The sequence below is a fragment of the Propithecus coquereli genome, unplaced genomic scaffold, assembly GCF_000956105.1.
Source record: "Propithecus coquereli isolate 6110/MARCELLA unplaced genomic scaffold, Pcoq_1.0 Scaffold33, whole genome shotgun sequence".
Lineage (NCBI taxonomy): Eukaryota > Metazoa > Chordata > Mammalia > Primates > Indriidae > Propithecus > Propithecus coquereli.
The window spans coordinates 5,046,680-5,070,404 of NW_012148952.1; the positions used below are offsets into that span (position 1 = coordinate 5,046,680).

The 23,725-nt window shown below is 43.2% G+C and overlaps 1 protein-coding gene across 2 annotated transcripts; it reads left to right on the top strand.

Annotated features, from left to right (window-relative positions):
* The first annotated feature begins 383 nt into the window (after positions 1-383).
* Positions 384-4,203, top strand: CXCR4 (chemokine (C-X-C motif) receptor 4). Of its 2 annotated transcripts, none has more exons than XM_012650526.1 (2): positions 384-515; positions 2,612-4,203. In XM_012650526.1, exons 1-2 carry the CDS (start codon positions 501-503, stop codon positions 3,653-3,655), a joined length of 1,059 nt encoding a protein of 352 aa, XP_012505980.1. In that variant the 5' UTR covers positions 384-500; the 3' UTR covers positions 3,656-4,203. The 2 variants fall into 2 exon arrangements, with proteins under 2 accessions (XP_012505980.1, XP_012505981.1); XM_012650527.1 differs by lacking the exon at positions 384-515 and adding an exon at positions 822-1,032.
* The last annotated feature ends 19,522 nt before the right edge of the window (positions 4,204-23,725 follow it).

Here is a 23,725-nt window from a genome sequence, read left to right on the forward strand (position 1 = left end):
CGGTTGGGTTACTCCCGCGTGTCACCTCCCCTCCCTGGGCCTCAGTGTCTCCACTGTAACATTCCCAGGTCTGGCATTTCATCCACATGAGTAAGGATGGACGCACCACACAGGGACGCGTCCCTCGCCCGCGCTTCCCGCCTCCCCCCAGGCGCTCCCCGCTTGCCCCCAGGCGCATCCCGCTGTCCCCAAGTTAGGGACCGCCTCTGGGATGTCCTGCCGGGCTGGAGACCCGCGAAATGACCACCAGCGAACAGCGGCGGCTCGCGGACTTGCCAGGGTGCTCACCCCTCCGCCCCGCCCCTGCGCCTTCCTCCCTCGCGCCTGCCCTCTCTCCCCCTCCCCGCTCGAGATGCGCATGCGCCGCTCCGGGAGCGTGTTTTTATAAGTCCGGCTTCGGCCAGAAACTTCAGTTTGTTGGCTGCTGCAGCAGGTAGCAAAGTGACTCCAAGGGCTTGAGTGGTCCCGTAGCCACCGCGGCTGGAGAACAAGCGATTACCATGGAAGGGATCAGTGTAAGTCCAGTTTCAACCTGCTTTGTCATAAACATGCAAACGCGTGAACTTAGAGCGCAGCCCCTCTCCGTGTGGGCAAAAGCAACCAGAACATTGGAGGTACCCGTGCCCCAAACGAGGGGCACGAAAAGGAGTTTTCTTGACTATGGCTATGTGGGGGCGGGGGGGGAGGGATAGGATTGGAATGTTTTTCTCTATTAAGTAGAGGAGAAAAGATTGTAATGAGCGTTCTGGTGGCTGCATGCGTCTCCCCCTTGAATGCTGCGGCGCGCGGCGGTTTGCACGCTGTTTGCAAACATTAAGAACATTCTGTGCACAAGTGCAGGAAGGCGTGCGCGCTGCTCCTGGACTCAGACCATAGGGTCTGTTTCTCGGGGGGAGCGGAGATTTCTTGGAGCGACTTACATTCTTTGAATTTAGAGGCGGAGGGCAGCGCGCTTGGGCTGAGTTCCCAAAAGCAGTCTGTGCCATGCTTTAACTTAAGGCAAAAGCGCCTGGGGATTCTTCTTGACGTTGGGCGCGTTTGTTAAACTCTGTGTGGCCCGCTGAGCTGTGCCAGTCCCCGGGCATAGTGGGCAGAGGGCGGGAAGGGCGGGTAGCCCCGCCGCGCTGATCGCCTGAGGGGACTGAGTGGCGGCAGTAGCTAAGAGGTGGCCAGGAGCAGCCCGCGCGCCTTGGGGTTGAGGGGGAAACCTTTCCGGCGTCCCGCGGCCGCGAGTGGGCCCCGAGGTGCGAGAATTTGGAATCGTGCGGAGGTCAAAGGGGTGGTTTGAATTCCTCTTTGACACCGCGCAGCTGCTAGCCCCGAGGTGTGCGCTGCGGGGACGCGGACGGGGGTGGGAGGTAGGGGGGTTAGGACCGCACCTGGGTTGCCCAGTCGCTGCGGCGAAGACGGGCAGGTGCAAGTGGAGAGACCGTTTAGCTCTCTCCAAGCCCAATTGCGGCGTGTAACCGACGGTGGTTTCCTGAAGCCTTTTGAAACCCCCTTGCTAGGGAGGCTTTTCGTTTCCTCCCGCGGCGCGCAATTCAAAGGCGCTCGCCGAGGAGCCGCCCAGTCTCTCCCCAGCACCCCGTGGGACAGAGCCTGGCGGGCGGCCCCGCGGAACCCCTGGAGCCGCGGCCCGTCGGCTATGGGCGTGGGTGTGGTGGGCAGCCGCGACGGCCTGGGGCTGGCAACCCGGCCCCTGGCGTGCCCACTGCCTGGAGGCTTCCAGCTGTCCACCTCCGACCCGGTTAACTGGATGTATGGCAGGGTGGGAAGCGGCCCGGGAGAGTGAGGAAATGAAACTTGGGGTGAGGACCACGGGTGCAGAACCCGTGACCTTCCCCACCCAGGAAAATGCCGCGCTCTCTAACGTCCCAAACGCGCCAAGTGACCAACATGAGGATGGCAGAAGAGACTCACGCCCTGGAATAGCGCCCGCTTGGGGGAGGAGGGTGCCATTTGTTCATTTCTGACACTCGCGCCCAATACCCCGAGCACCGCAGGTCCTGCATTTTAAGACCGCGTTCCCCTTCCCGGCTACATGTTGCTTAAAGCGCAGGATGGTTTGTGTTCAGAAAGGCGTGGGAAAGATAATGTTTTGAGTCTTAGGAAGAATGAGTCCTTGGACCCCCTTGCGCCTCCCTCCCCTCTTCCCTCTTTTGGAGAATCTTCATACAAAAAGTTAATCCCAGCTCCTCGTCACAGCACCCACCCCACCCCCCACGCCCCTGGGAGTGGCCTCTTTGTGTGTATGGGTTTTTTTTTTTTTATTCCCTCCCAAGGTTTTTTTCTTTACTCTAGTGGGCGGGGCAGAAGAATTAGCCAAGATGTGACTTTGAAACCCTCAGGATCTCAGCGCCCTTTTGTTCTAACAAAGAATTTTGTGATTGGCTCTACTAAAATAATGAAGTGACTAGGGGGGAAGATGGGGAGGAGGATTCTACAATAATTCTCTTGTGCCCTTGCCCCAGTACCTCAGAATATCCTGAAGAAGGCTAGCCTGAATTGGGTTTTTTAAATTGCTTTTTTTAAACACCGAAAAATTTTTTAAAACTTGGGTAATGCCTGCTGAACTTGGAAGTGAATGTCCTTTCCCTTGCCTCTTTTGCAGATATACACTTCAGATAACTACACGGAGGAACTGGGCTCAGGGGACTACGACTCCATAAAGGAACCCTGCTTCCGGGAAGAAAATGCCCATTTCAACCGGATCTTCCTGCCCACCATCTACTCCATCATTTTCTTGACTGGCATAGTGGGCAATGGATTGGTCATCCTGGTCATGGGTTACCAGAAGAAACTGAGAAGCATGACCGACAAGTACAGGCTGCACCTGTCCGTGGCTGACCTTCTTTTTGTCATCACGCTTCCCTTCTGGGCGGTCGATGCTGTGGCAAACTGGTACTTTGGGAAGTTCCTGTGCAAAGCCGTCCATATCATCTACACGGTCAACCTCTACAGCAGTGTCCTCATCCTGGCCTTCATCAGTCTGGACCGGTACCTGGCCATCGTCCATGCCACCAACAGTCAGAGGCCAAGGAAGCTGTTGGCTGAAAAGGTGGTCTATGCTGGCGTCTGGCTGCCCGCACTCCTGCTGACCATTCCTGATTTCATCTTTGCCAACGTCAGTGAGGCGGATGACAGATATATCTGTGACCGTTTGTACCCCAATGATTTGTGGTTGGTTGTGTTCCAGTTTCAGCACATCATGGTTGGCCTCATCCTGCCTGGTATAGTCATCCTGTCCTGCTATTGCATTATCATCTCCAAGCTGTCACACTCCAAGGGCCACCAAAAGCGCAAGGCCCTCAAGACCACAGTCATCCTCATCCTGGCTTTCTTCGCCTGCTGGCTGCCCTACTACATTGGGATCAGCATCGACTCCTTCATCCTCCTGGAAATCATCAAACAAGGATGTGAGTTTGAGAACACTGTGCACAAGTGGATTTCCATCACCGAGGCCCTGGCCTTTTTCCACTGTTGCCTGAATCCCATCCTCTATGCTTTCCTTGGAGCCAAATTTAAAACCTCTGCCCAGCATGCGCTCAGCTCCGTGAGCAGAGGGTCCAGCCTCAAGATCCTCTCCAAGGGAAAGCGAGGTGGACATTCTTCTGTTTCGACGGAATCTGAGTCTTCAAGTTTTCACTCCAGCTAACACCGATGGAAAAGACTTTTTTTTTTTTTACACAATGAAGAACTTTTTTTTAAGTGACACATTTTTCAGATATAAAAGACTGACCCGTACTGTACAGTTTTTATTGTTTGTTGGATTTTGTCTTGTGTTTCTTTAGTTTTGTAAAGTTTAATTGACTTATTTATATAAATATTTTTTTGTTTCATGTTGATGTGCCTGTAGGCAGGACCTGTGACCAAGTTCTTAGTTGCTATTTTATGTCTGGTTGTAGGACTGTAGAAAAGGGAACTGAACTTTCCAGATTGTGTAGTGAATCATGGAAAGCTAGAAATGATCCTCAGCTGTCTGTGCATAAATAATCTCTCCATTCCTGTGGAACATCTTTTTTTTCCCTGTTGCGAAGTTGTCTGGTTACACTATGTGATTTTGCTGTAGAAGGTGGCACTTATAACCAAAGTCTGAAGTCATAATAGAAATGCTGGTGTTCAGTTTTCAGGAGGGGGTTGATTTCAGTACCTGCAATGTACAGTCTTGTATTAAGTTGTTAATAAAAGTACATGATAAACTTAGTATTATGTTCTGATTTCTGTTGACATTCTTTTGGCTGGCAGAAGACAAAAATAATACTAGATATGTTTATGGCACTCAGGGTACTGTCCTAGGTATTTTCATTGTAATATTTTACTTAACCCTTATCACAATTCTATAATAGATTCTGCTTCTGTTGTTACTTAAATGTTTTAGAGGAGGAAACTGGGGCACAGAAAGCCTAAATAACTGGGTCAAAGGTATGTATGTGGTAAGTAGCAGAGCCAATATTTCAAACCAGGTAACATGATTCTGATGCCTTAACCACTTTGAACTCAGGTGTAAGTTTGGAAATGTCCAGCCAGTACCCATTCCTAAGAAAGCTCACCTTTCAGAAGGATAAGCTCATGCAAAGAAGAAAAGGTATGCAATAGCGTTTGGGTTTCACTCTACCAGCCCCTTGTGTAATCCAGGTCTGTGCCATGCCAGGAACCTGTATGCTTTTCTCATCTCATCCTCTCAGCATAGAGACCATCACTCCCTTTCACAGACAAGCAAATTGAAATTCAGAGACCTTCCATAACTTGCACTTTCATGGGGCAGAGCCCAGAGCTGACAGCCCTTGCTCTTAACCATCACCCACTATTGTCCCTCAGAACACCTGGTCGTAAGTCAACTGAACTGTTAATAAAGAAAACAAAGCCAAAAGTGAATGTTTTCTTCATAAAATTAGCCAAGACCAAAATATCCCTCTTGCAATATCTTCTATGCAAATCTCAACACTTTTATTCTTAATCTATTGCAACACCTAGCACCCCTCAAAGACTCAGCCAAGCAGCTAACAGTTTGTGTTGGTGCTTGTTAGAGCTCGGAAGAAAGATCCCCTGAAGCAAGCTCCCCATTGCACATATTTTGCACAAGATTCTGGAGTCTTATGTAACATCACCCATAGCTATTTACACTACCATTGTGCAAGCCTCAGACTCTTGAGCAAATTTCAGCTCTGGTTTCCATTTAAAGATAATTTCTAAACTGTAGTAGCCATACCTACCTCACTTTGGAACACAAACAGGGCAGTCCAGGCATGCACTCAGATAATAAGTAGGATATAATTAAGGCAATATTTGGTCTACTTTTAGTAATTGTTTCTGGCACAGAAAATCCATTTTGGAGGAAAAATTGCAATGCCTTATCTTTCTGAGGCAAATCACATTTGTTCAAGGCGAATTATAGATCCTGTGAAGGGAAATAACTTAATTACTTAAAATAGAATCCAATTTGGCTGTACATTTTTGCTGCAGTCTATGGATCTGGGATAATTCAGAGTGGTGTTCCTATTCCACTTGAGAACACAATTAGATTTTAGATAGGAAATTATCTTGAGGTTTCTTAGTTTTCCCTGGGAAACCTAATTGGATCACCCTTCATTTAAGCATAGTTTTACATGTACTCTCTCAAAGGCTTAGTCTTAAAGCCATGACCATTGTGACAGACTTCACTTGAACCTTTTCTATAAATATTTATTCTCCGGGAAACAATAGAAAAGAAATCCTGGGAAGGCATTCTTTTTCTCTCATCTTGGCTTGAAACCAAAGGAGATTCCTCTCCTTTGCCGTGGAGTTACAACAAAAGGAACTGAGCCGAAACAAAATTCCCAGTATCACCAGTCTTAGTGGATATTTCATTCTCCCTCGAGACAAAGATGGGATAGCTCTTTTTCAGAAAGAAAAACAGCCTTGGCTCTCTGCCTGCCCCAAAAGAGTGGCCCCAGCACCTCTCACATCATTCTCTGTCCCAACCCTGCATGTTCAGAGTGGCTCCAAAGCGTTCCCTGTGTTGTGGTCTGTCTGACGACATGGGGAAACCCAGTCTGCTGGCCAGCCCTCGCATGAAGTAGCTAATTGTTCCCTCTCCTCATCCCTTTTGAATGGGGCCCTTGAAGGTCAGTAATGTAGATTCAGTTGTATAATGGAAGCTAAAATATTTAAATTGTATGCATGCTGCCAACAATGGCATAAATATGACATCTAACTTCTTAATAACATTAAGGCTGTAACTGGGGAGGAAAATGGATGTTTTATCTTGAAAGCCTTTGTCTTCCTAAAATGCCACTTGGCTATTACCTCCCCCTACTGTGGGCTTCCCAGCCTCCTTTTGTGGTTAAGTTTATATATTAAAATAAGGATTCTGGGATCCTCTTAGAGGAGGTTACCCTACAGGTTTTATTTTAATAATTGAACTAAGTGTTTTTGCTTTCTCCTAGCTTACCGTCAGATACTAAATAAAGGCTCCATAGGCAATTGAGTTGTCATTAGTCCCCATGTAATTTTCATTTAGGAGGGATAGAAACTCCTGGAGATAAAATTCAGATTACCTTAGAAAATACCCCAGGCATCCCCCAACACTTAGAAACGCAGCATTACATCCTGGCATGATAGGGATTTGCCCAATCCACTTTGAAGAGGTCTCCTGATGTGGCTTAGCCAGTCAGTGCTGGAGAGATCTGCAAGCAGCCGGACAAATAACATTCCCACGAGCATAGTCTAAGAGGTGTATTGGCACCTCAGGGGCCAATAAAATAGTTGAAATGAATTCTTTGAAAACAATGGTCCTCAACTGGGGGCAATTTTACGCATCAGGGAACATTTGGTAAGGTCTAGAAACATTTGGGTTATCATACTGGGTGGGGGAGGGGAGCAGGAGCTGGAGGGTAGGGGTTAGGAATGTTGCTAAACATCCTACAGTGCACAGAACAGCCCACCACAAAGAATTATCTGACCCAAAATGTCAGTAATGCTCAAAGATGAGAACCCCTTTTTTAAGGTGATAATAATTATCAAAATAAGGATACATCTCACCAGTATAATTCTATGGAATAACAAAAATCCATAAAGAGCTTGGTATCTGCTATGGTCTGAATGTTTGTGTCCTCCCCAAATTAATATGTTAAAATCTTAACCCCTGAGGAGATGGTATTGAGAGGTGAGGCCTTTGGGACGTGACTAGGTCATAAGAATGTGGCCCTCATGATTGAGTTTAGTGCCCTTACGAAAGAGACCCCAGAAATCTAGCTCACCCCTTCCACCATGTGAGGACACAGCTGGAAGGTGCCATCTATGAACCAGAAAATGGGCCTCACCAGACATCAAATCTGCCAATGCCTTGATCTTGGACTAGGGACTTCCCAGGCTCCAGAACTATGAGAAATAAATTTCTGCTGTTTATAAGTCTCCCAGTCTATGGTATTTCATTATAGCAGCCAGAATGAACTGAGACAGTATCTCTGGACAAGTTCCTTTCAGCCTCCTTGACTCAGTCTCGTTTTAATGCGTTCTACTCCCACCTTACTCAACTCACACAATTCTCTTCCACCCTGATTTCAACACTACCTTGTCATCATGAACACATCTTTCTCTTTATTTCCTTCTCCCACTAGATGATCAGCTTCTCAAGGACAGGGACTCTGTCATTTCTTCTCTATTCCCTGATGGGCTGCCGCATGCCAAGCTAGGAAGACATTCCACAAAGGAAAATTAAACGGTAAAATGATAAATTCTCTAATTCTCATCAAGTATTTGTCTCTCTGAAGCCCACCTTGTGTACTCATTTAATCCTCACCACTGCCTGTGACTCAGTTTGGAACACTTCCCATTTTTCTCCTTTTATTTAAAAAATAAACAAGGAGTGATAAGGTACCAGCCTATTGTTTCTTTGTCTGCAACTGACTTGGATTAATTTAAATCAATCCTATTAAGTTCAACAAGTAACATCTAAAACCTTCTGAAAATCCTGCTTCCAACTGAAAATGCAAGCTAGTTGTAGGCTGAGTTGAGGGATGCACATTATTAAGAAGCCATAGAAGGGGAAAGAATTTTTCAAAATCAAACAAACAAAGATGTTTGACCAAACTAGACCAGGTGCTGGGTGTTTATCTGGCAGGGCTGGTCCACTATTAAGCTGATTTACATATTACAGTTCAATTAACCAGAACCCAACTCATCAACACTCTTAATTAAAGGGAATTACTTCCTCATATTTGACTCTGTCTGAAGAAAGGTAATGTATATTGAGAGCTCACTAAATTCCAGGCACCCTCATACATAGGATACAAGGGCCCCACTAGTGAGATATTGCCATCTCCATTTTCAAGCAAGTGCACAAAGTTAAACTCCAAAAAAGGGAATAATGCTCTTCCCATTACACACACTGTAAGTGTTACTACAACAGAACAACCAAGTTCTGGGGCATGTCCTCAAGTTCTCAATATATTCCATCCAAACTTCTCTATCTTTTCTATTCCTAGGTGGAGTCCTATGTGATAACAATAATAGTTACCACTTACCTGGAGAGCTTACTACACACCAAGGTACTCTGATTATTTAATCTTCATAACAACCCTACACGGTAGGTATTATTATTTTCCTATTTTACAGATGGGGAAACTGAAGCAAAGAACGAAGTTTAAAATTGACCCAATGTCACATGTTTTACAAGCGCCCTGAGTTTGAATCCGGACAGTCTAATACCAGAATATGCCTTCCTAAGCACTACAGGAACTTTGTTATTTGCTATGATGTTAGTCAATATCAAGAATAATAACCATGAGGTCAAAAAGATCATCATGCTCTTCAATACTCTTAGTATTTAAGAGTATTAATAAGAGTAAGTTATTGACACTCACATGATTGTACTTTTGTCACAAAGCAGACACTGACATTTTAGAAAGATTTTCACTATTAGTGGTTAAAATAAAATGGGTTTCAAGTTAATCCAATACACTGTAGCTGGTACATAGTAGGAGCTTAATAATATTTTGTTGAATGAGCAAATGAATGAACACCCATAAACTTCTATTCCTGACAGCACACCATTCTCTAAGCATTCCCATTAGTGTTTGTACGTGTAGCTTGGCTTCCTTCCTTCCTTCCTTCCTTCATTCCTTCCTGCTTTCACGGTCATTCACTTATTGAACCATATTTTGAACAGCACTCTGGGTCAGGCAAGTATGAAAGCTGCTCATGGCAGAGTGGAAGATGTAATCCTTCAGTGTTCTGGACATGCTGGAAAGGTAGCTAAAGGGCTCTGAGACTTGCCAACTTCCAACATTTTAAGAAATCAAAGTTTTCACCCACCCATCCAATTTGCCTATTATTTAATACCCCCTCAGTCTTCTTCCCATTCTTTCCCCATTTAAGGGGGAGCAGACCCCAGCCCACCTCACAAGGTAGGTGAGAAGCCCCGGTCCTCCGTCCTGCTTCATCAGCCCAAGGGAAGCTGTTCACGTCCTGAGGCTACGAGCAGAGATCCCGCCAAACCATAGGATATGGGAAAGATCCCTGAAGGCAGTTTTTCCGGCCTTCTGTCTGTAGGAGACAACTTGTTAGGCCCCTGGGATTGAAGAAGGAAATCAAGACCATCCTTTTGGGCCACATCCCACTTCCTTTGGCAAGTCTACTTAGTCTCTATCAGTCGAGTAAGCTTTTCCATCCTAAATTCTTAGCACATGAAGTGTGCGATGTGTAAGCTCACACATATAAAGGCTTTTGAAAGTTAAAAGCAGCTGTTGTAAATGCTATTATCATGATTCTTTTTAAATTTTTTAAGTAAATTTTGCTTCTCAACTAGTTTAATGTCTTAAGCACCAACATCTTTGCAGTCTAACATCATTAATAGATATTTAATTTTATTTGATTTGACGAAAAAATAATCAGATTCTATAAGATTGTACCTATGTTGACCAAAATTATATAAGACTAGCTCAGTTGTTTAATATATCCAAAGCCAGACTCAAGGATGTGAGTCCCCCTGGGGTCCTCTTTAAAGTAATGTGACACATGAACATAAGCTCTATGAATGTAGAGACTGTATCTGTTTTACTCATAGCTGTATTTCCAGTGTCTAGGACAGGGGTCTCAAGCTTTTGCTGTAAAGGGCCAGATAGCAAATAAGTTAGGGTCTGTGGGCCACCCACTTTCTGTTACAACTATTCAACCACCACTGTAGCAAGAAAGCCTCCACAGACAGTATATAAACAAGCAAATGTAGCTGTGTTCCAATAAAACTTTATTTTTGGACATTGAAATTTGAATTTAATAGAATTTTCTATTTTTTTCAACTACTTAAAAATATAAAAGCCATTCTTTGCTCCTGGGCTATAAAAAACAGGTAGCAGGCCAGATCTGACCTACAGGCTATAGTTTGGTTTAGACGATGCTTAAAATGTAGCAGAAATTCAATAAACATGAATGAGTAAGTGAAACTCTAAATATAGAAAAGTTTGCTCCTTAACCGTAAGGCCCTAAGAACCCCAGTGAACTAGTAACTTTAATCTACTTGCATAAATATGACACCTACCACTTATAAAGCCCTTTAGCATTCACAAAATGCTTTCATGGGTAGGACCTCAGTGTGGGTCTGTATACTACTTTGCCGTATTGGTTGGCAAGATCCTGCTCGTTACTGGGTCTATTATTTCAGAAAGAAAGTTCTAGGATAAGAGAGTTGCCTTTTTTATCCTCCTTTGTGCAGCTCTATCACTCTCGTCTCTCAGAATGTGTGTGAATGTGGCATCTCCTTATCTTACAACTCCCTATAGCTAGAACAGTGACAACTCACTAATAAAGTGGTTGAGGTGCACTGAGTAACCTTCCATGGGCAAGAGCAACACCAGCTTTGCTCCTCCAAAGTGATAATCACCAGTCCCAACTTTTGGCAGTGACTCCCTGGACAGTCTGTAAATAGGACAAAAGAAAAAGCCATAATCCATGGCAATAAAAAATGTTTCACGGCCACAAGCTGAGCCACAAAGCCCAAGAAAAATCAATGGTGCAGAAAGCGTTTTTGGACCCAACCTCAGCTTTTAGGGGAAGGAGGATAATTCTGCTATTTCCTTTTAGCCATCAGGTGCCATGTGGGAACATCAAAATAATCTGCCACTGTTAGGACTTTAACTAAAAATGTCTCCAAGTGAACTTCACCACTGTATAGAACATCCTTCCCAAGGTAAGAGGCTCAATTTCTGTTTCAGATGAGAGGATGTGAGAAGAAGCTGAAGAAACCGTCAAGTGCTTTCTGTTTGAAAGTGGGTTTTCTGTTATATCAGTATGACAATGCAAAAATGGCTGCTTAGTCACCACGGTCCAGAGTAAAGGAAGACAAGCTATCGAGGCTAACATGGCCCTGGAAAAAGTTCCTGGCTTGTTTGAAACCCCACCAGTGTGGAGTAGAAAAGAAGAGAGATTTGTGGAAATAAATAAAATATGAAAGGATACAAAGTACCGATTCGTAAAAGAGGAAATAAAACTGATAAACAAAAATATGAATAAATGTTCAACCTCACTGGTAACCAAATAAATAAAAATCAAAACAACACACTGCTTCTCACTTATCAAACTTGCAAACGTGTTCAGAGTAGTAATGTCCAATGTGCCAGGGTACAGTGGGGCAGGCACAATGAAGCACTGCTGCTCAGATATAAACTGGCCAAGTCTTTCCAAAACCAAGGGCAAGTGCCCTGGGAGCCTTGATGATAATCCCCTTCGACATAGACCATTTCTGGACAACAATTTCAGGAAACACATCCTAAATCTTGAAAATGTTTTACGTGCAAAGTTGAATTTTGCATTTATAATAAGAAAAAATGGCATTCACCTAGATATCTGGCAGCAAAATGAGAATGAAGAAAACTATGGTGAATCTACTCAATGGAATATTATCCAGCTTCTTTAAATGGTGTATATAAAGGCTACTATTACAGAAAATGTTTATGATGTGCACAATGAAAGAAGCAGATTACAAAATGATGCATACTATCTAATTATAAATTTGTTTAAATCTACACATATAAAAACGAGATAAAATGTTATTAGCATCAGTTGTTTGAATCATAGGGTCTTGGGTGAATTTAAAAGATTTTTTAAAAATTTCTGTGTATTTTCCAAACTTACTATAATGAATAATGAAAAGATAATCAGCTTATTTTAAAAGGTGTAGGGCAGGAAAGAAAAAAGTGTGTAAGGTCTAAGCCCCTTCTTAGGCTATCAATACTCTAAGATAGGAGCCTGGTCTATTCCTTTTTTTTTTTTCTTTAAATAGGCTCAGGGCCCAAGTAGGTGCTAGATAAATGATTGTTCAGCTGAACTGAAGTTGGCATTTGTAAGACATTTAAAGAAAAAATTAGACATATGTATCACCCAGAAGGTATTTAGAATCTAGTACAGTCCTGCAACACATAACAACATCTCTGTAAACAATGGCCTGCATATAAGACAGTAGGCCCATAAGATTATAATATTGTATTTTTACTGTACCTTTTCTATGTTTTTGTGTTTGGATACACACATACTTACCATTGTGTTACAATGCTTGTAGTATTCAGTACAGTAAGATGTTGTACAGGTTACAAAGCAATAGGACATTCCATATAGCCTAGGTGTGCAGTAGGCTATACCACCTAGGTTTGTATAAATATTAATACGCTCTATGATGTTCGCACAACAACGAAATCACCTAATGACACATTTCTCAGAACGTATCCCATCATTAAGTGACACATGACTGTAGTAGAGTTTACTAGTAGTTGAAATCTTAACATATTCCCAGTAGTGTCTTTGAAATAGTCCAGTATTTCCAAACTAAAGGTCATGATCCCAAGGAAGCATTCTAGAGAATTCCAAAAGAATAGGAAAATGAAATTCAGCACTGTATGGCAGTAGCCACAGGCCAGACTGAGCTTATGGTCGGCAAACCTGTTTCCAAATCAATGCATAGTCATGGCGCCATGTTTGCAAGACTGGCCCATTAAGGCTTTAGTAGTGGCAATACAGACCTGGGGTCTCTCAAAGGACTTCTCCCAGAAAAGTCAAGTCTTTCAAAATCCGCAGGAAAGTAAACATACTAGAAAACCCTAAAGGAAATCTCTGAAAGGGTTAGGCATTCATACATGACGGCAATAGTGTGGGTCTGAAATGAGAACAATGTATAAGTGGTCAAACCTAAATATTCCATTTTTGTATTGTATCAGAAAGGAAATGTCATGTTGGGGAAGAACTTCCTTCACTCTAATAAGTCGCCAAAATACAGCAGCACACAACAATGCTGGTTTACAGCATGTCACATAATGCAGGGTTCTGAGGTGGGAAATGCCAGCCGATGGCCACTTTTGTAGAAAGGATTCTGCAAGTCCGTTACTTTTATTATTTGAGATAGGCTCAGGAATCAGATAGAAAACAGAGACTAGAAAGGAAAAATTAACATTTTTCCTACGTTTAAAATAAAATTGACATATTAACAAGTAACAAGTTAGCAATTTTTATTATTATTCTGGGAAACAAATTTTCAGACTGTGAATACAAACTTTTCTCAAGAAAGTATATGTGTTAATGATAAAGATATTATCTGATTTGATTTAGATTTTAAGTCCACATGGTAGAAAAAATCTCCAGTTGTAGTTTCAAGTGTGTGGTCATTTATGACTTGTAACTCATTTCTCTGTAATGTTGTACGGATTTACCTGGTCAAGCATTAGAAGTCTACCCAGGAATTACCAAGGAATTTTGGTCTTATTCTTCATTGTGTGATTTTTAGATATGCTTATATAACTCTTTGGCTATAAATTAGACATTTGAGGAAAGATATTAATTCTTCACCTTATTTCATATAATTTTCATTTTCTGTTTTATTTTATTGTATTTTATTTCTATTTCCATTAATATTCTACACAAGTTAAAACATTTTTCACCAAAGAGTTGCTTATTGGTAGTTTTATGGGCCTCTGTTATGGACTGGATTATGTCACCCTGAAATTCATATGTTGAAGCCCTAACCCCCACTATCTCAAAACGTGACCGTATTTGGAAATAGAGGTGATTATGTTAAAATGAGGTCACTTGGGTAAGCCCTCATCTGATATAACTGGTGTCCTCACAAGAAGAGGATATTAGAACATAGTCACACACAGAAGAAAGACCATGTGAAGACACAGGGAGAAGATGGCCATCTACAAGGCAAGGCGAATGGCCTTGGAAGAAACCAATTCTCCTGACCATTGACTATAGACTTTTAGCCTCTAGAACTGTGATCAAATAAGTTTCTGTCGTTCAAGCCACCCAGTCTGTGGTACTTTGTTATGGCAGCCCTAGTAGACTAATACAGCCTCCATCTAAAATGCTAGCATAATATGTCTTGTTCTCATCTCTTCCATTTAATAGACCACTTTTTTTCTATTTTCTATTAATAGAAATAGAAAAAAGCGGTCCTTAAGATACATATTCATTCAACAAATATTTATTGAGCATCTACTATGTGTCTAATATTGGGATGGGACAGTAACAAATGCAGTGTCAGGTCCCATGAGCTTACAGACTAGTAACAAAGAAATTACTCTTTTTCTGGAATTATTCTTTATTTCAGAAATAGGCCTTATAAATTGGTCTATAAACTAAAAATCTCCATAGAGAATGAACTAGGAAAGATAAATTTAGAAAAACAAAATAAACAAAATCCTAACATTTTAATGTTACATCACTATATTGCCAGAAGCCATCTGCATCGGTTGGATCTTTTGGGAAGCATAGAATGAAAGATCGAAAGGAAAGAAAGCAGCTTTGGGAAGAGAGAGCCTCAGACCACAGTGCAGATCTGACAAAGTATTGGCCAACCCAACTAACTGAGAGCTCTTAAGGGAAGAGTGCCTGTTAGAGAAGTCCTGCATTGGGCAGAAATGGCTTGGCCCTGGCACTGCGACCTTGCTCCATCATTGGCTGGGAGCTGCCTGGGAAGAGAAAGCATGGTGGCCTCTACTGGAAAGGTGAGGCAGGTCCTGAGCTGCTCACAGCTGGAGACTGTCAGCTAATTGGGCTCATGGAAAATTCTTTCTTGATGGGAGATCTGAGCAGCACCTCCACACAATTGTCACAGCCTCCAAAAGGTGATATAGGGACCTGGATTTTTTTTTAAGTCAGTACAAACAATCCCCTTACACTTAAAACATAGAAAAACCTCTCAGCAAGTGCTTTAATAGCCAAAATCAAGGTCTTTAAAGATATGTATTTTGAACACTTGATACAACTTTAACTTGCCAAGTATTTGTATAGTGAAAAGAAGATTTAAATTGTAAACTTTTGTTAAAGTGTGATATGTCCCTATACGGAAAAGCACTTTTGCCCAAAAGATAAAATTGTGCTTTTGAATGCAATGTTAGGATTTGGAATCTAAAGAAGGTAAATATTTGAATTTTGGCTTTTATTCATTCATTCATTCCATTACTACATTTCAGGTGCTACACTAGGAGCTGAACATGGCAAAACATACATAGTTCCTGCTGTGGACCTAAAGCAGAAGAGCTAAACAGTAAACAAATAACCAGGGCAATAAATACATATTCATGAATGGAGCTTAGTGCTCTGAAAGAAAAAGGGAACCTGTCCTAAACTGACCTAGGCTGGCCAGGGCGGGGGGCGATTGTCAAGGAAGTACTGACTGTGCTGGCATCTAAAGGATAAATGTATGTTTGCAGAGAGTGAGGAGTGCAGAAAATGACAGCATGAGGACATGTGCAAAGGCCCTGGGGCAGGAAGAAGTCAGCAAAACTATGTGGCCAGATCTCCAAAGTCAGGGGGAGAAGTGGTGCCAGGGGAGACCAGAGAATCAAGGAAAGGATCCCAACTAGCTGAATCAGCGAAGGCACATCAAAGACTGTGATCTGTGCTCTAAGAGCAATGGGAAGTGTTTTAAGCAGGGGTGGGTAACATGATGGGGTTTGTGTTTTCAAATGATAATTCTGACTATAGTGTGGAGAAGAAGTTAGAAGGAGGCTGAGTAGATCTGGAAAGACCACTGAGCAAGAGAGTGTATGATTCAGGTGAGAGACGATGGTCCCAGTCATGAGCTGACATTTTTTTAATTTCCACAGTGCATGTCCCAAAATGGACAGTCTGAGGAGGTCATTGTGGACTAGGAGACACTATCCTGTCATTGAAATTAAAAGGTCACAAAACAGACACACATAATGACTTAATTCTTCCAGTTTTACTTGACAAAGTTTTACTGTTCCACTGTCACCACAAACCCAATAGGTCCAAAGCAGAAGGGGTCCCCGTAAACCAGATCTGGGTCTGAACCACTTTCTCCCATCCACCCCATCATCTGATCTCCTCATCTTTGCTTGTGAAATCTGGACGCCACCTGTGGCACTTCCCTCTCCTTTATCCCTGTACTCTGTCTGTCACTGAGTGACCCTGGCAGGAAGAATCTGCACTCAGATCCCCTGGCTCCGTGCACCCTGTCCTGTACCCCAGCCGCAGGGACTGGGCCGCAGGGACTGGGACACACCCATGTCTCTGTCCAGAAGAACTGTAGCTTACAGGAACAGAGACAATTGAACTTTGTTTTCTCATCATATTTCATAGGTGCAGCCATTAGGTTTAATCTTCTTCTCGTTTATGAAAGTTTCCTATACTACGCTGGCCACCTTCTCCCCAAATTCTTAAATCTGATAGTCCACACTTTGCAATTTCCTTTTGAATCACTGTCCTGCCCTTTAATTGGCTACAATTTCCTAAATGGTGAAATGAGAGATTTAGACAAGATTTGTAGCACAAGCGGTCTTCAAGCAAAATCTTATGCGGATACCTAGCATGAGAGACATAAAATTATAATTGCTCTACTTAAACAAGGAGTGGTAGGTCCAGAAAACTTCCCTTGTGCCCCTTTACCCTGGCCACTCCAGGGCACCTCATCTGAAGGGCATAAGAACCCTAACTTGAGAATCACTGGACTTGAACACCTCTAAGGTCTCTTGTAGCCCTAAAATTCTATGGTCTATCATTTCTTAAAAGTCACTTGTCTCACCCTTTCCTCTAATTCTCACCACAACAGATTTCAGACCTTTTTCACTTCCAGCCTGCAAGATTACAAATTGGTTTCCTTACTCTTCCAGTGTACTAGGTTGACTAGTGTCCCCTCAAAACTCAGGTCCACCCAGAACCTTAGACTGTGACCTTGTTTAGGGTCTTTTGAAAATGTAATTAGTTAAGATAAGGTCATACTCAAGTAGGGCAGGTCACAAATCCACTAGGATGGGTGTCCTTTTAAAGAAGAGAAAAAGAGACTCAGAAAGAGAAGAGACACACAGGGGACACCATGTGACAACAGAAGCAGAGATTGGAGTGATGCTGCCACAAGCCAAGGAACCCCAAGGATTGCCAACAACCACCAGAAGCTCAAAGAGACGAGGAAGGACCCTCCCCTAGAGACTTCAGAGAGCACGGCCCTGCTGACACCTCAATTCCAGACTTCTGACCCCCACAGTTGTCAGAAAATACACCTGTGTTATTTTAAGGTCCCTAGTTTGCAGTTATTTGCTATGGCAGCCCTGGCAAATTAATACATCCAACTAAAATGCATTTTATGTATTTCTTCCAGATACATTTTTCTTGACCTCTGCTCTCATCTCGTTCCTCTACCACTGATTTCATTTCAGGAAGTGCTGGAGTTATCGAGCAACTACTATGTGGTAGGCACACTGAGGATGCCGGGAGTATGGAGGTGAACAACGTCAGCACAGCCCCAGCCTCCAGGCAGCTTCCAGCCTAGTGGGGAAGACAGACGTTAAACAAACAGAGCCTCCATCTGATGTACAATAATTTTATAAACTGTGATGTACTATAAACAAAAAGAATAGGTTGCCATGAATACAGCTGGAGATCGGAGGAAGAGGGGGACAAGCCGATGTCAGAAGGATAAGTAACAGATGTGGAAAAGCAGAGACAACGTGTGAGCAGAGGCTGGAGATGGGAGAGAGTTTGGGGTGTTTGCGGAACTGAAATGGAAAGAAGGCCATGGTGGCCGAAGACTGGTGACCAAGGGCAAAGTGACCTGGAATGAGAGTGGGGAAGAAAGCAAAGCCGGATCATAGAGGACCAAGTTCAGGACATTTGGGTCTTCATCTTGATGGAATAAGAAGTCACTGAGAGGTTTTAAATAGGAACATGACATGATGCATTTAAGTTTTTAAAACTGTCTCTGGCTGTAGTCAGGAGAAGGATCATATGCAGTCAAAACCAAAATGAATGGGGAAGGGCAGATAAAAGGGGGATGGTTAACGGGTGCAAAAATATAGTTAGATAGATAGAATGAACAGTATTTGATAGCACAACAAAGTGACCATGATCAATAAGTTAAGGTACACTTTAAAATAACAAAAAGAGTGGAATCGGAATGTTCCTAGCACAAAGAAATAATAAATGCCTGAGACGATGGATACCCCAATTACCTGGATTTGATGAATTGACATTGTATGCCCATATCAAAACATCACATGTACCCTATAAAGATATACAACTATCATGTACCCATTATAATTAAAAATAATTTTTTTAAAAAAATGGGGTGACCAGTAGGTAATGCAGTAGAAGTGCACGAATTTGGGTTGTGGATGGATCTGAAATATATTCTACTTTGTAGGTACACCTGACAGGATGCACTGATAAATTGGATCTGAAGAAGAAGGATGGGGTATCAATAGCTTTCTGGCTTGAGAGATTGGAGGGAGATGCCATTTGCTGAGATGGGAAGGCTGGGTGTGTTACTTAGGGGTACAATCTAAGCCACTGTTCATACTGGTCCCAAAGCTCAGTGGCTCAGAAAAGATGAAAACATTTCTCTCTTGCATAATAAGCCATAGGTAGAGAGTCCAGAACTGGTAAAACAGATTTGCTGCCATCCTAAGAGCAAGGTTTCTGTCTTTGGATCTAAGTTAGCTGTGTTAGGCTTCAGCCTTTCCAACTGCATCCCAGCCATCAGGGAGAGCACTGTTTTAGGGGCCCTGAAAGTGGCCCATATCACATCTGTTGACATCTCATTGGTCAGAGCCTAGTCACACAGCCACACCTAACAGAAATGGAGGCATGAACTGAGGCCCTTGGCTGGGCAGACATACGCCAAGCTAAAATCGGAAAGTTCTTTTACTAAAGGCAGAGAGTAGAAAGGATGCAGGTGGAGAACCAGCAGCCTCAGCCACACTAGAGAGTGATCAATATGCAAGTGGCAATGACAAGTAGGTGAGTGGGAGGATCCTATGGGATATCTCAGTGGAAACATAAGGCAGGTGGATGGAAATACGAGTTTAAGAAGCTCATGGGGCAGAAAGAGGCCAGAGTTAAGAATCTGAGAGTTTTCTCCATGTAGAAGGTATTTCAGAGGGTCTAAATTAAACCAAGTACAGTAGAAAAAGCAGAGGGCCAAGGACTAAATCCTGAGCACCTCGAACACTGAGAGGTTGGGCTGAGGAGTATGCACTTGCAAAGGAGACTGAGAACCCCGTGAAGTAGGAGGAAAGCCAGAAAACACAGGGTCCTGTGGAAGGAAGCACGGAGAGCATTTCTAGAAGGATGGCTTGCTGTGTAACATGCTAGTGAGACACTTAGTAAGACGAGGATGCGGACACTGACGATGTATCTCTAGGGCCAGTCCAAACTTTTCTACTTTCCATCGAAGTGTTTAGAATCCATTTTCAGCCTGTCTGTCCAAACATAGTTCTCTCTGCTTCCTGCTCTAAAATAATGTCCATATTCTCAGAGTTCCTGAACATGTTAACTGGTTCCCACCTTTGATCAGACTCTTTCTTCAACCTAGATTGATATTTCTCCCCATTATCTAGTTACCCAAGTTATCCCCATTCTTCAAGGCCTCCCACTCCTGAAGCTGTCTGTGACTCTTAGAGTCCAGAGTTGAACACTAAACGGTTCTCTCATTGTATTTCACATGTTATTTTTTCCCTCTAACTCCTAAGGGTGGAGACCACATGACATATATTTCATATCCCCAACAACCTAATAGAGTTAGCCAGGTACCCAAGCTAATGGGTACCCAATGCTGATGACGTAGGGACAAGTATAATACTTTCTGGGTACAACAAATGGGATGTAAATTTTAGATGTAAAAGGACCTTTGAGATTATCTGATTCAAATCTCCCACTTACACATGAAAAGTCTAAAAATCAAAGAAAACGTGAAAATATTTTCTTTGTATTTAAACAGAATGCAAGTTAACATTCAATCACCATCCTCACCAATGAGCACCACTGAAACGCTGTGGCCCCACTAAGTGCACTTTTCACTCACCAGCCCTTAGCTTCAGTTCCTTCAGTTCCCCATCAAGCACCTATTAGGCACCTGGTACGTGTCAGGCTCTGTGATCATGAACAAGACAAAGTCCTGCCTCGGGAACTCTGTAGATACAGAAGCTGGAGTCTGCATCAGTGTCTCTCTTCCAGGTATCCAGCTATGTGCCAATTTTCCGAGGAACCTTGAAACATGTGCACAGAAATAAAATAAAGCCCTGTCTTGACTTAGTTAATAAAAGCAAGTTCACCTGCATTAACTAACTTTGATCTGCCTCGCCACAACCCCTCCACTCATATGCTGAAAATTGTGCCACATTTAGAGTAAACCATATTGAGGAATCAATTATATTTAACTTTTTGGAGTTATCCAGCTCTTCTCCTCTAATTCAAATAGTTCTCTATGAATCTCACTGAGGTATGTCAATCATCTCATTGTAAGCCATATGATGACTTATAAGTATTAATAAATGTTTGCTGTGGAACAAAGATGGTCTTAACCAGCTTTTAATCCTCCCAGTATTTGTTTTCAGCACTACAGAAGGACCACTGTTGTGGGTGCAGCTCAGAGATGAGAGAATTTACCAAACCCTGGAAAGCTTCCAAGGAAGGATCAAGGGATCTCCTTTCGTGGTAATCCTTATGAACACTTTAAGAAGCCCATTCTCAAACTGTGTGGTGGTCTTTATACTGACCCAGCTGCACAGTTCACAGAAAACAGACAGGAGGCTAACAACGTGGTGACTCTCAAACCCAGTACCACCGTGACTCCTGGGCTTCTGGGACCCCCTGCTTGGTGGAGGGCCTCACTGGGGAGGAGTCCATGGGATCACAAGGAAATGCCCACACAGAATCTGTGCCTCAGGTATTCTAGACCATGCTGTCAGAACCCAGGACTTCATAAGCCTAATGCCTGGGCCTCAGGGGCCTCTTCCCTAGCTCATCCTCCTGAGGACAGAGCATGTCGCGTATATGCACATTCTTAGGCCCAAGGACAGTCAAGGCACAGCTATTTGGGGTGGAGAGGAAAAGGGAACTTGGATGTGCTGCTGGGGCATCCCCATTTCCCAGAAAGAAGAAGGCCCTTGAGGTATGGCATGGAGCAGGGAGTGGATAGAACAGGGTGGGCTGCAGCTTCCACTCACACTTTTGCCCAAAAGTTAGGGGTAGGCCGGCCCAAACCCTTGCAAAAGGAGCTGCATTATAAGAACTCCTTGTGCTCCGCGGCTGTAAATGACTAACTCCCCGCGGGGCTGCTCTAGCAGGAGACAGCCATGGCAAGGAGTGTGCCAAGGAAAGGGCATCCTGAGATTTACCCACTTTGACACCTCATCCTTGGTGACGGTGGGAAGGAGTCTGTCTGCCATGGAAGCATTTGGATGTGAGTTTTTGTTCGGGCTCAAGGTTATTGGCCTTAATATCCACTTAGCCCTTCCCAGCAAGCACGAATCTAACTAGCTGGAATGGGGTTTTATGTGATAGAATGTTGCTTATATGTTTCATTGTTTTCTTAAAATTTTAAAAAACCCAAAGTTTAAAATTTATATTAGGTATCTATACCTACTTTCAGAATGAATTTAAATTGTGACCAAGATGCTTACTCTTCTATACTTGGGGTAGCATTCAATCTTTAACTCATAAAGGAGGCCATTTAATTGCTCCAGGCAAATAATACTAATTTCATAGTAATGATTATAACCTTTATTATTATTATCTAAAAATGGTGACCTATTTTTCCTTTGTTCTCCCCACCCCCAATCCTTCTCCCTTGGTGTCTTTCCTCCACCGCTACGCACAAGTGGCTAGTGTGTACACACTAATGAGTTGCCCCGGCACTTAAGCATCTTAATCCCAAATCATAAAGACCCTAAGCAGGACCTCAGCTGCTATCCATAAACTTATATTTAAAAGCCAGATAAAAATGAAATTAATTCAGCACAGAGCCCATGCAGTGAGGAAAAAAATTAAGTGTCAATTTAAAATACTTCGGTGTGTCCCTACCCTGCCTGAGCTCATAACTTCTCACATGCTTAATAGGTCATGTCATAGTTAATGCTTCTTCCTTCTAGGAACGGCTCCATAAGCCTCCCTGAAATCCAGTTATGGCAGATGATGGGGGCATGGAGACGCGGAGGCGACTCCCCACTTTCTCTAATTGGAATGGCTAATTCGCCCAGAACAGCAGTTCCATCCAGATGCTCAGACTCTGTTCAGAGTCTGGAAATCTGTAGTGAGGGGATTTACTCAGGATGCTGAACAAAGAAAGCCATCATTATCTGTGTTCAGGAAAAAGTATTCTAATTAGTGTTAATATCCTCCTGCTGAGCTTCCTGTCATCCGCATTTTGATCCCTCTCCTTGGATTTTCTAGGATCTGATGTCCTGGCTCCACACAAGCAAGGGTCAGGGCACTAGCATGGGCAGACGTGCAGCTGATGCCGGTGTGCCGTCCAGAGCAAAAGAAGAGCTTTAAAACGCCACCTACGTTGACTGTCTGGGATGAGATCTTTATAAAAATTGGTTCAGCAAGTGTTAAGTCAAATGCACTCAATTTATAAACCCATAATATCAGGTAGTAATTGCATAAAAGCATTTCTTATGCAGAATATGTGGAACACTGTCTTCAAACATTTGAATTGCCATTAAGGTCCTCTGCAAATGAATCCAAAACATTTGGATACCCATTAAGGTCTGAGATTTCTCAGGAATAAATTTAGACTCCAGGGGAGATCAGGCACAAGTCAGCTTGATAAATCCCTTTTGAAAATGTCAATGGCAGGAAGAGGTGCAGGTGGCCTTCCCCTGGGTTCCTTTCTTCTCACTCACCCCCCTGAAGTCAGCGCCCTGGTGAGCTGATTTGAAAGCCCTGAACACAGCCCTAGAGACAGACTAAGAAGACAAACTTGATGAGCAAGTGCCATGAGGAAAGGAGAAAAGAAAGATGCTAGGCAAGCCATGAATTGCCAACAGAACCAGCACACCCAACTGAGGGCTTTAACCGACCCAGCCGAAGCCCTCCATACCAGGTTTTCTGAGTGCCGGGCACTCTGCCAGCCACATGTTTTATGTCACATATGACGTGTGAGGCTTATGGTCCGAGCCAGACTTGAGGAGGAGCCAGGTCTGCAGGTACCTGGGAGGGAAAATCTGAACAGCGAAAAGGAAGGTTCTCCCCACCTCCTCACCTCCCTCCCAAAGTAAAAGTGATGATAATCATCTGTGACAACACCCAAAATGTCTGAAATGTCCACACTAAAAAGTCATCTATTCCTTTGACTTAAATTTTTTTCAGCCCTGGAGGTGAAGGGTGACAGATATGAACAGTGCAAAAACTTTCCAGGAAAATCTAGGGGCATCTCTTGATTCTAACCTGTGTTTAGAAGCTGGAATCCCTGACCATAAAGGCAAATGAAGAGCTATCATGTGTGTGGTTATTTTACAAT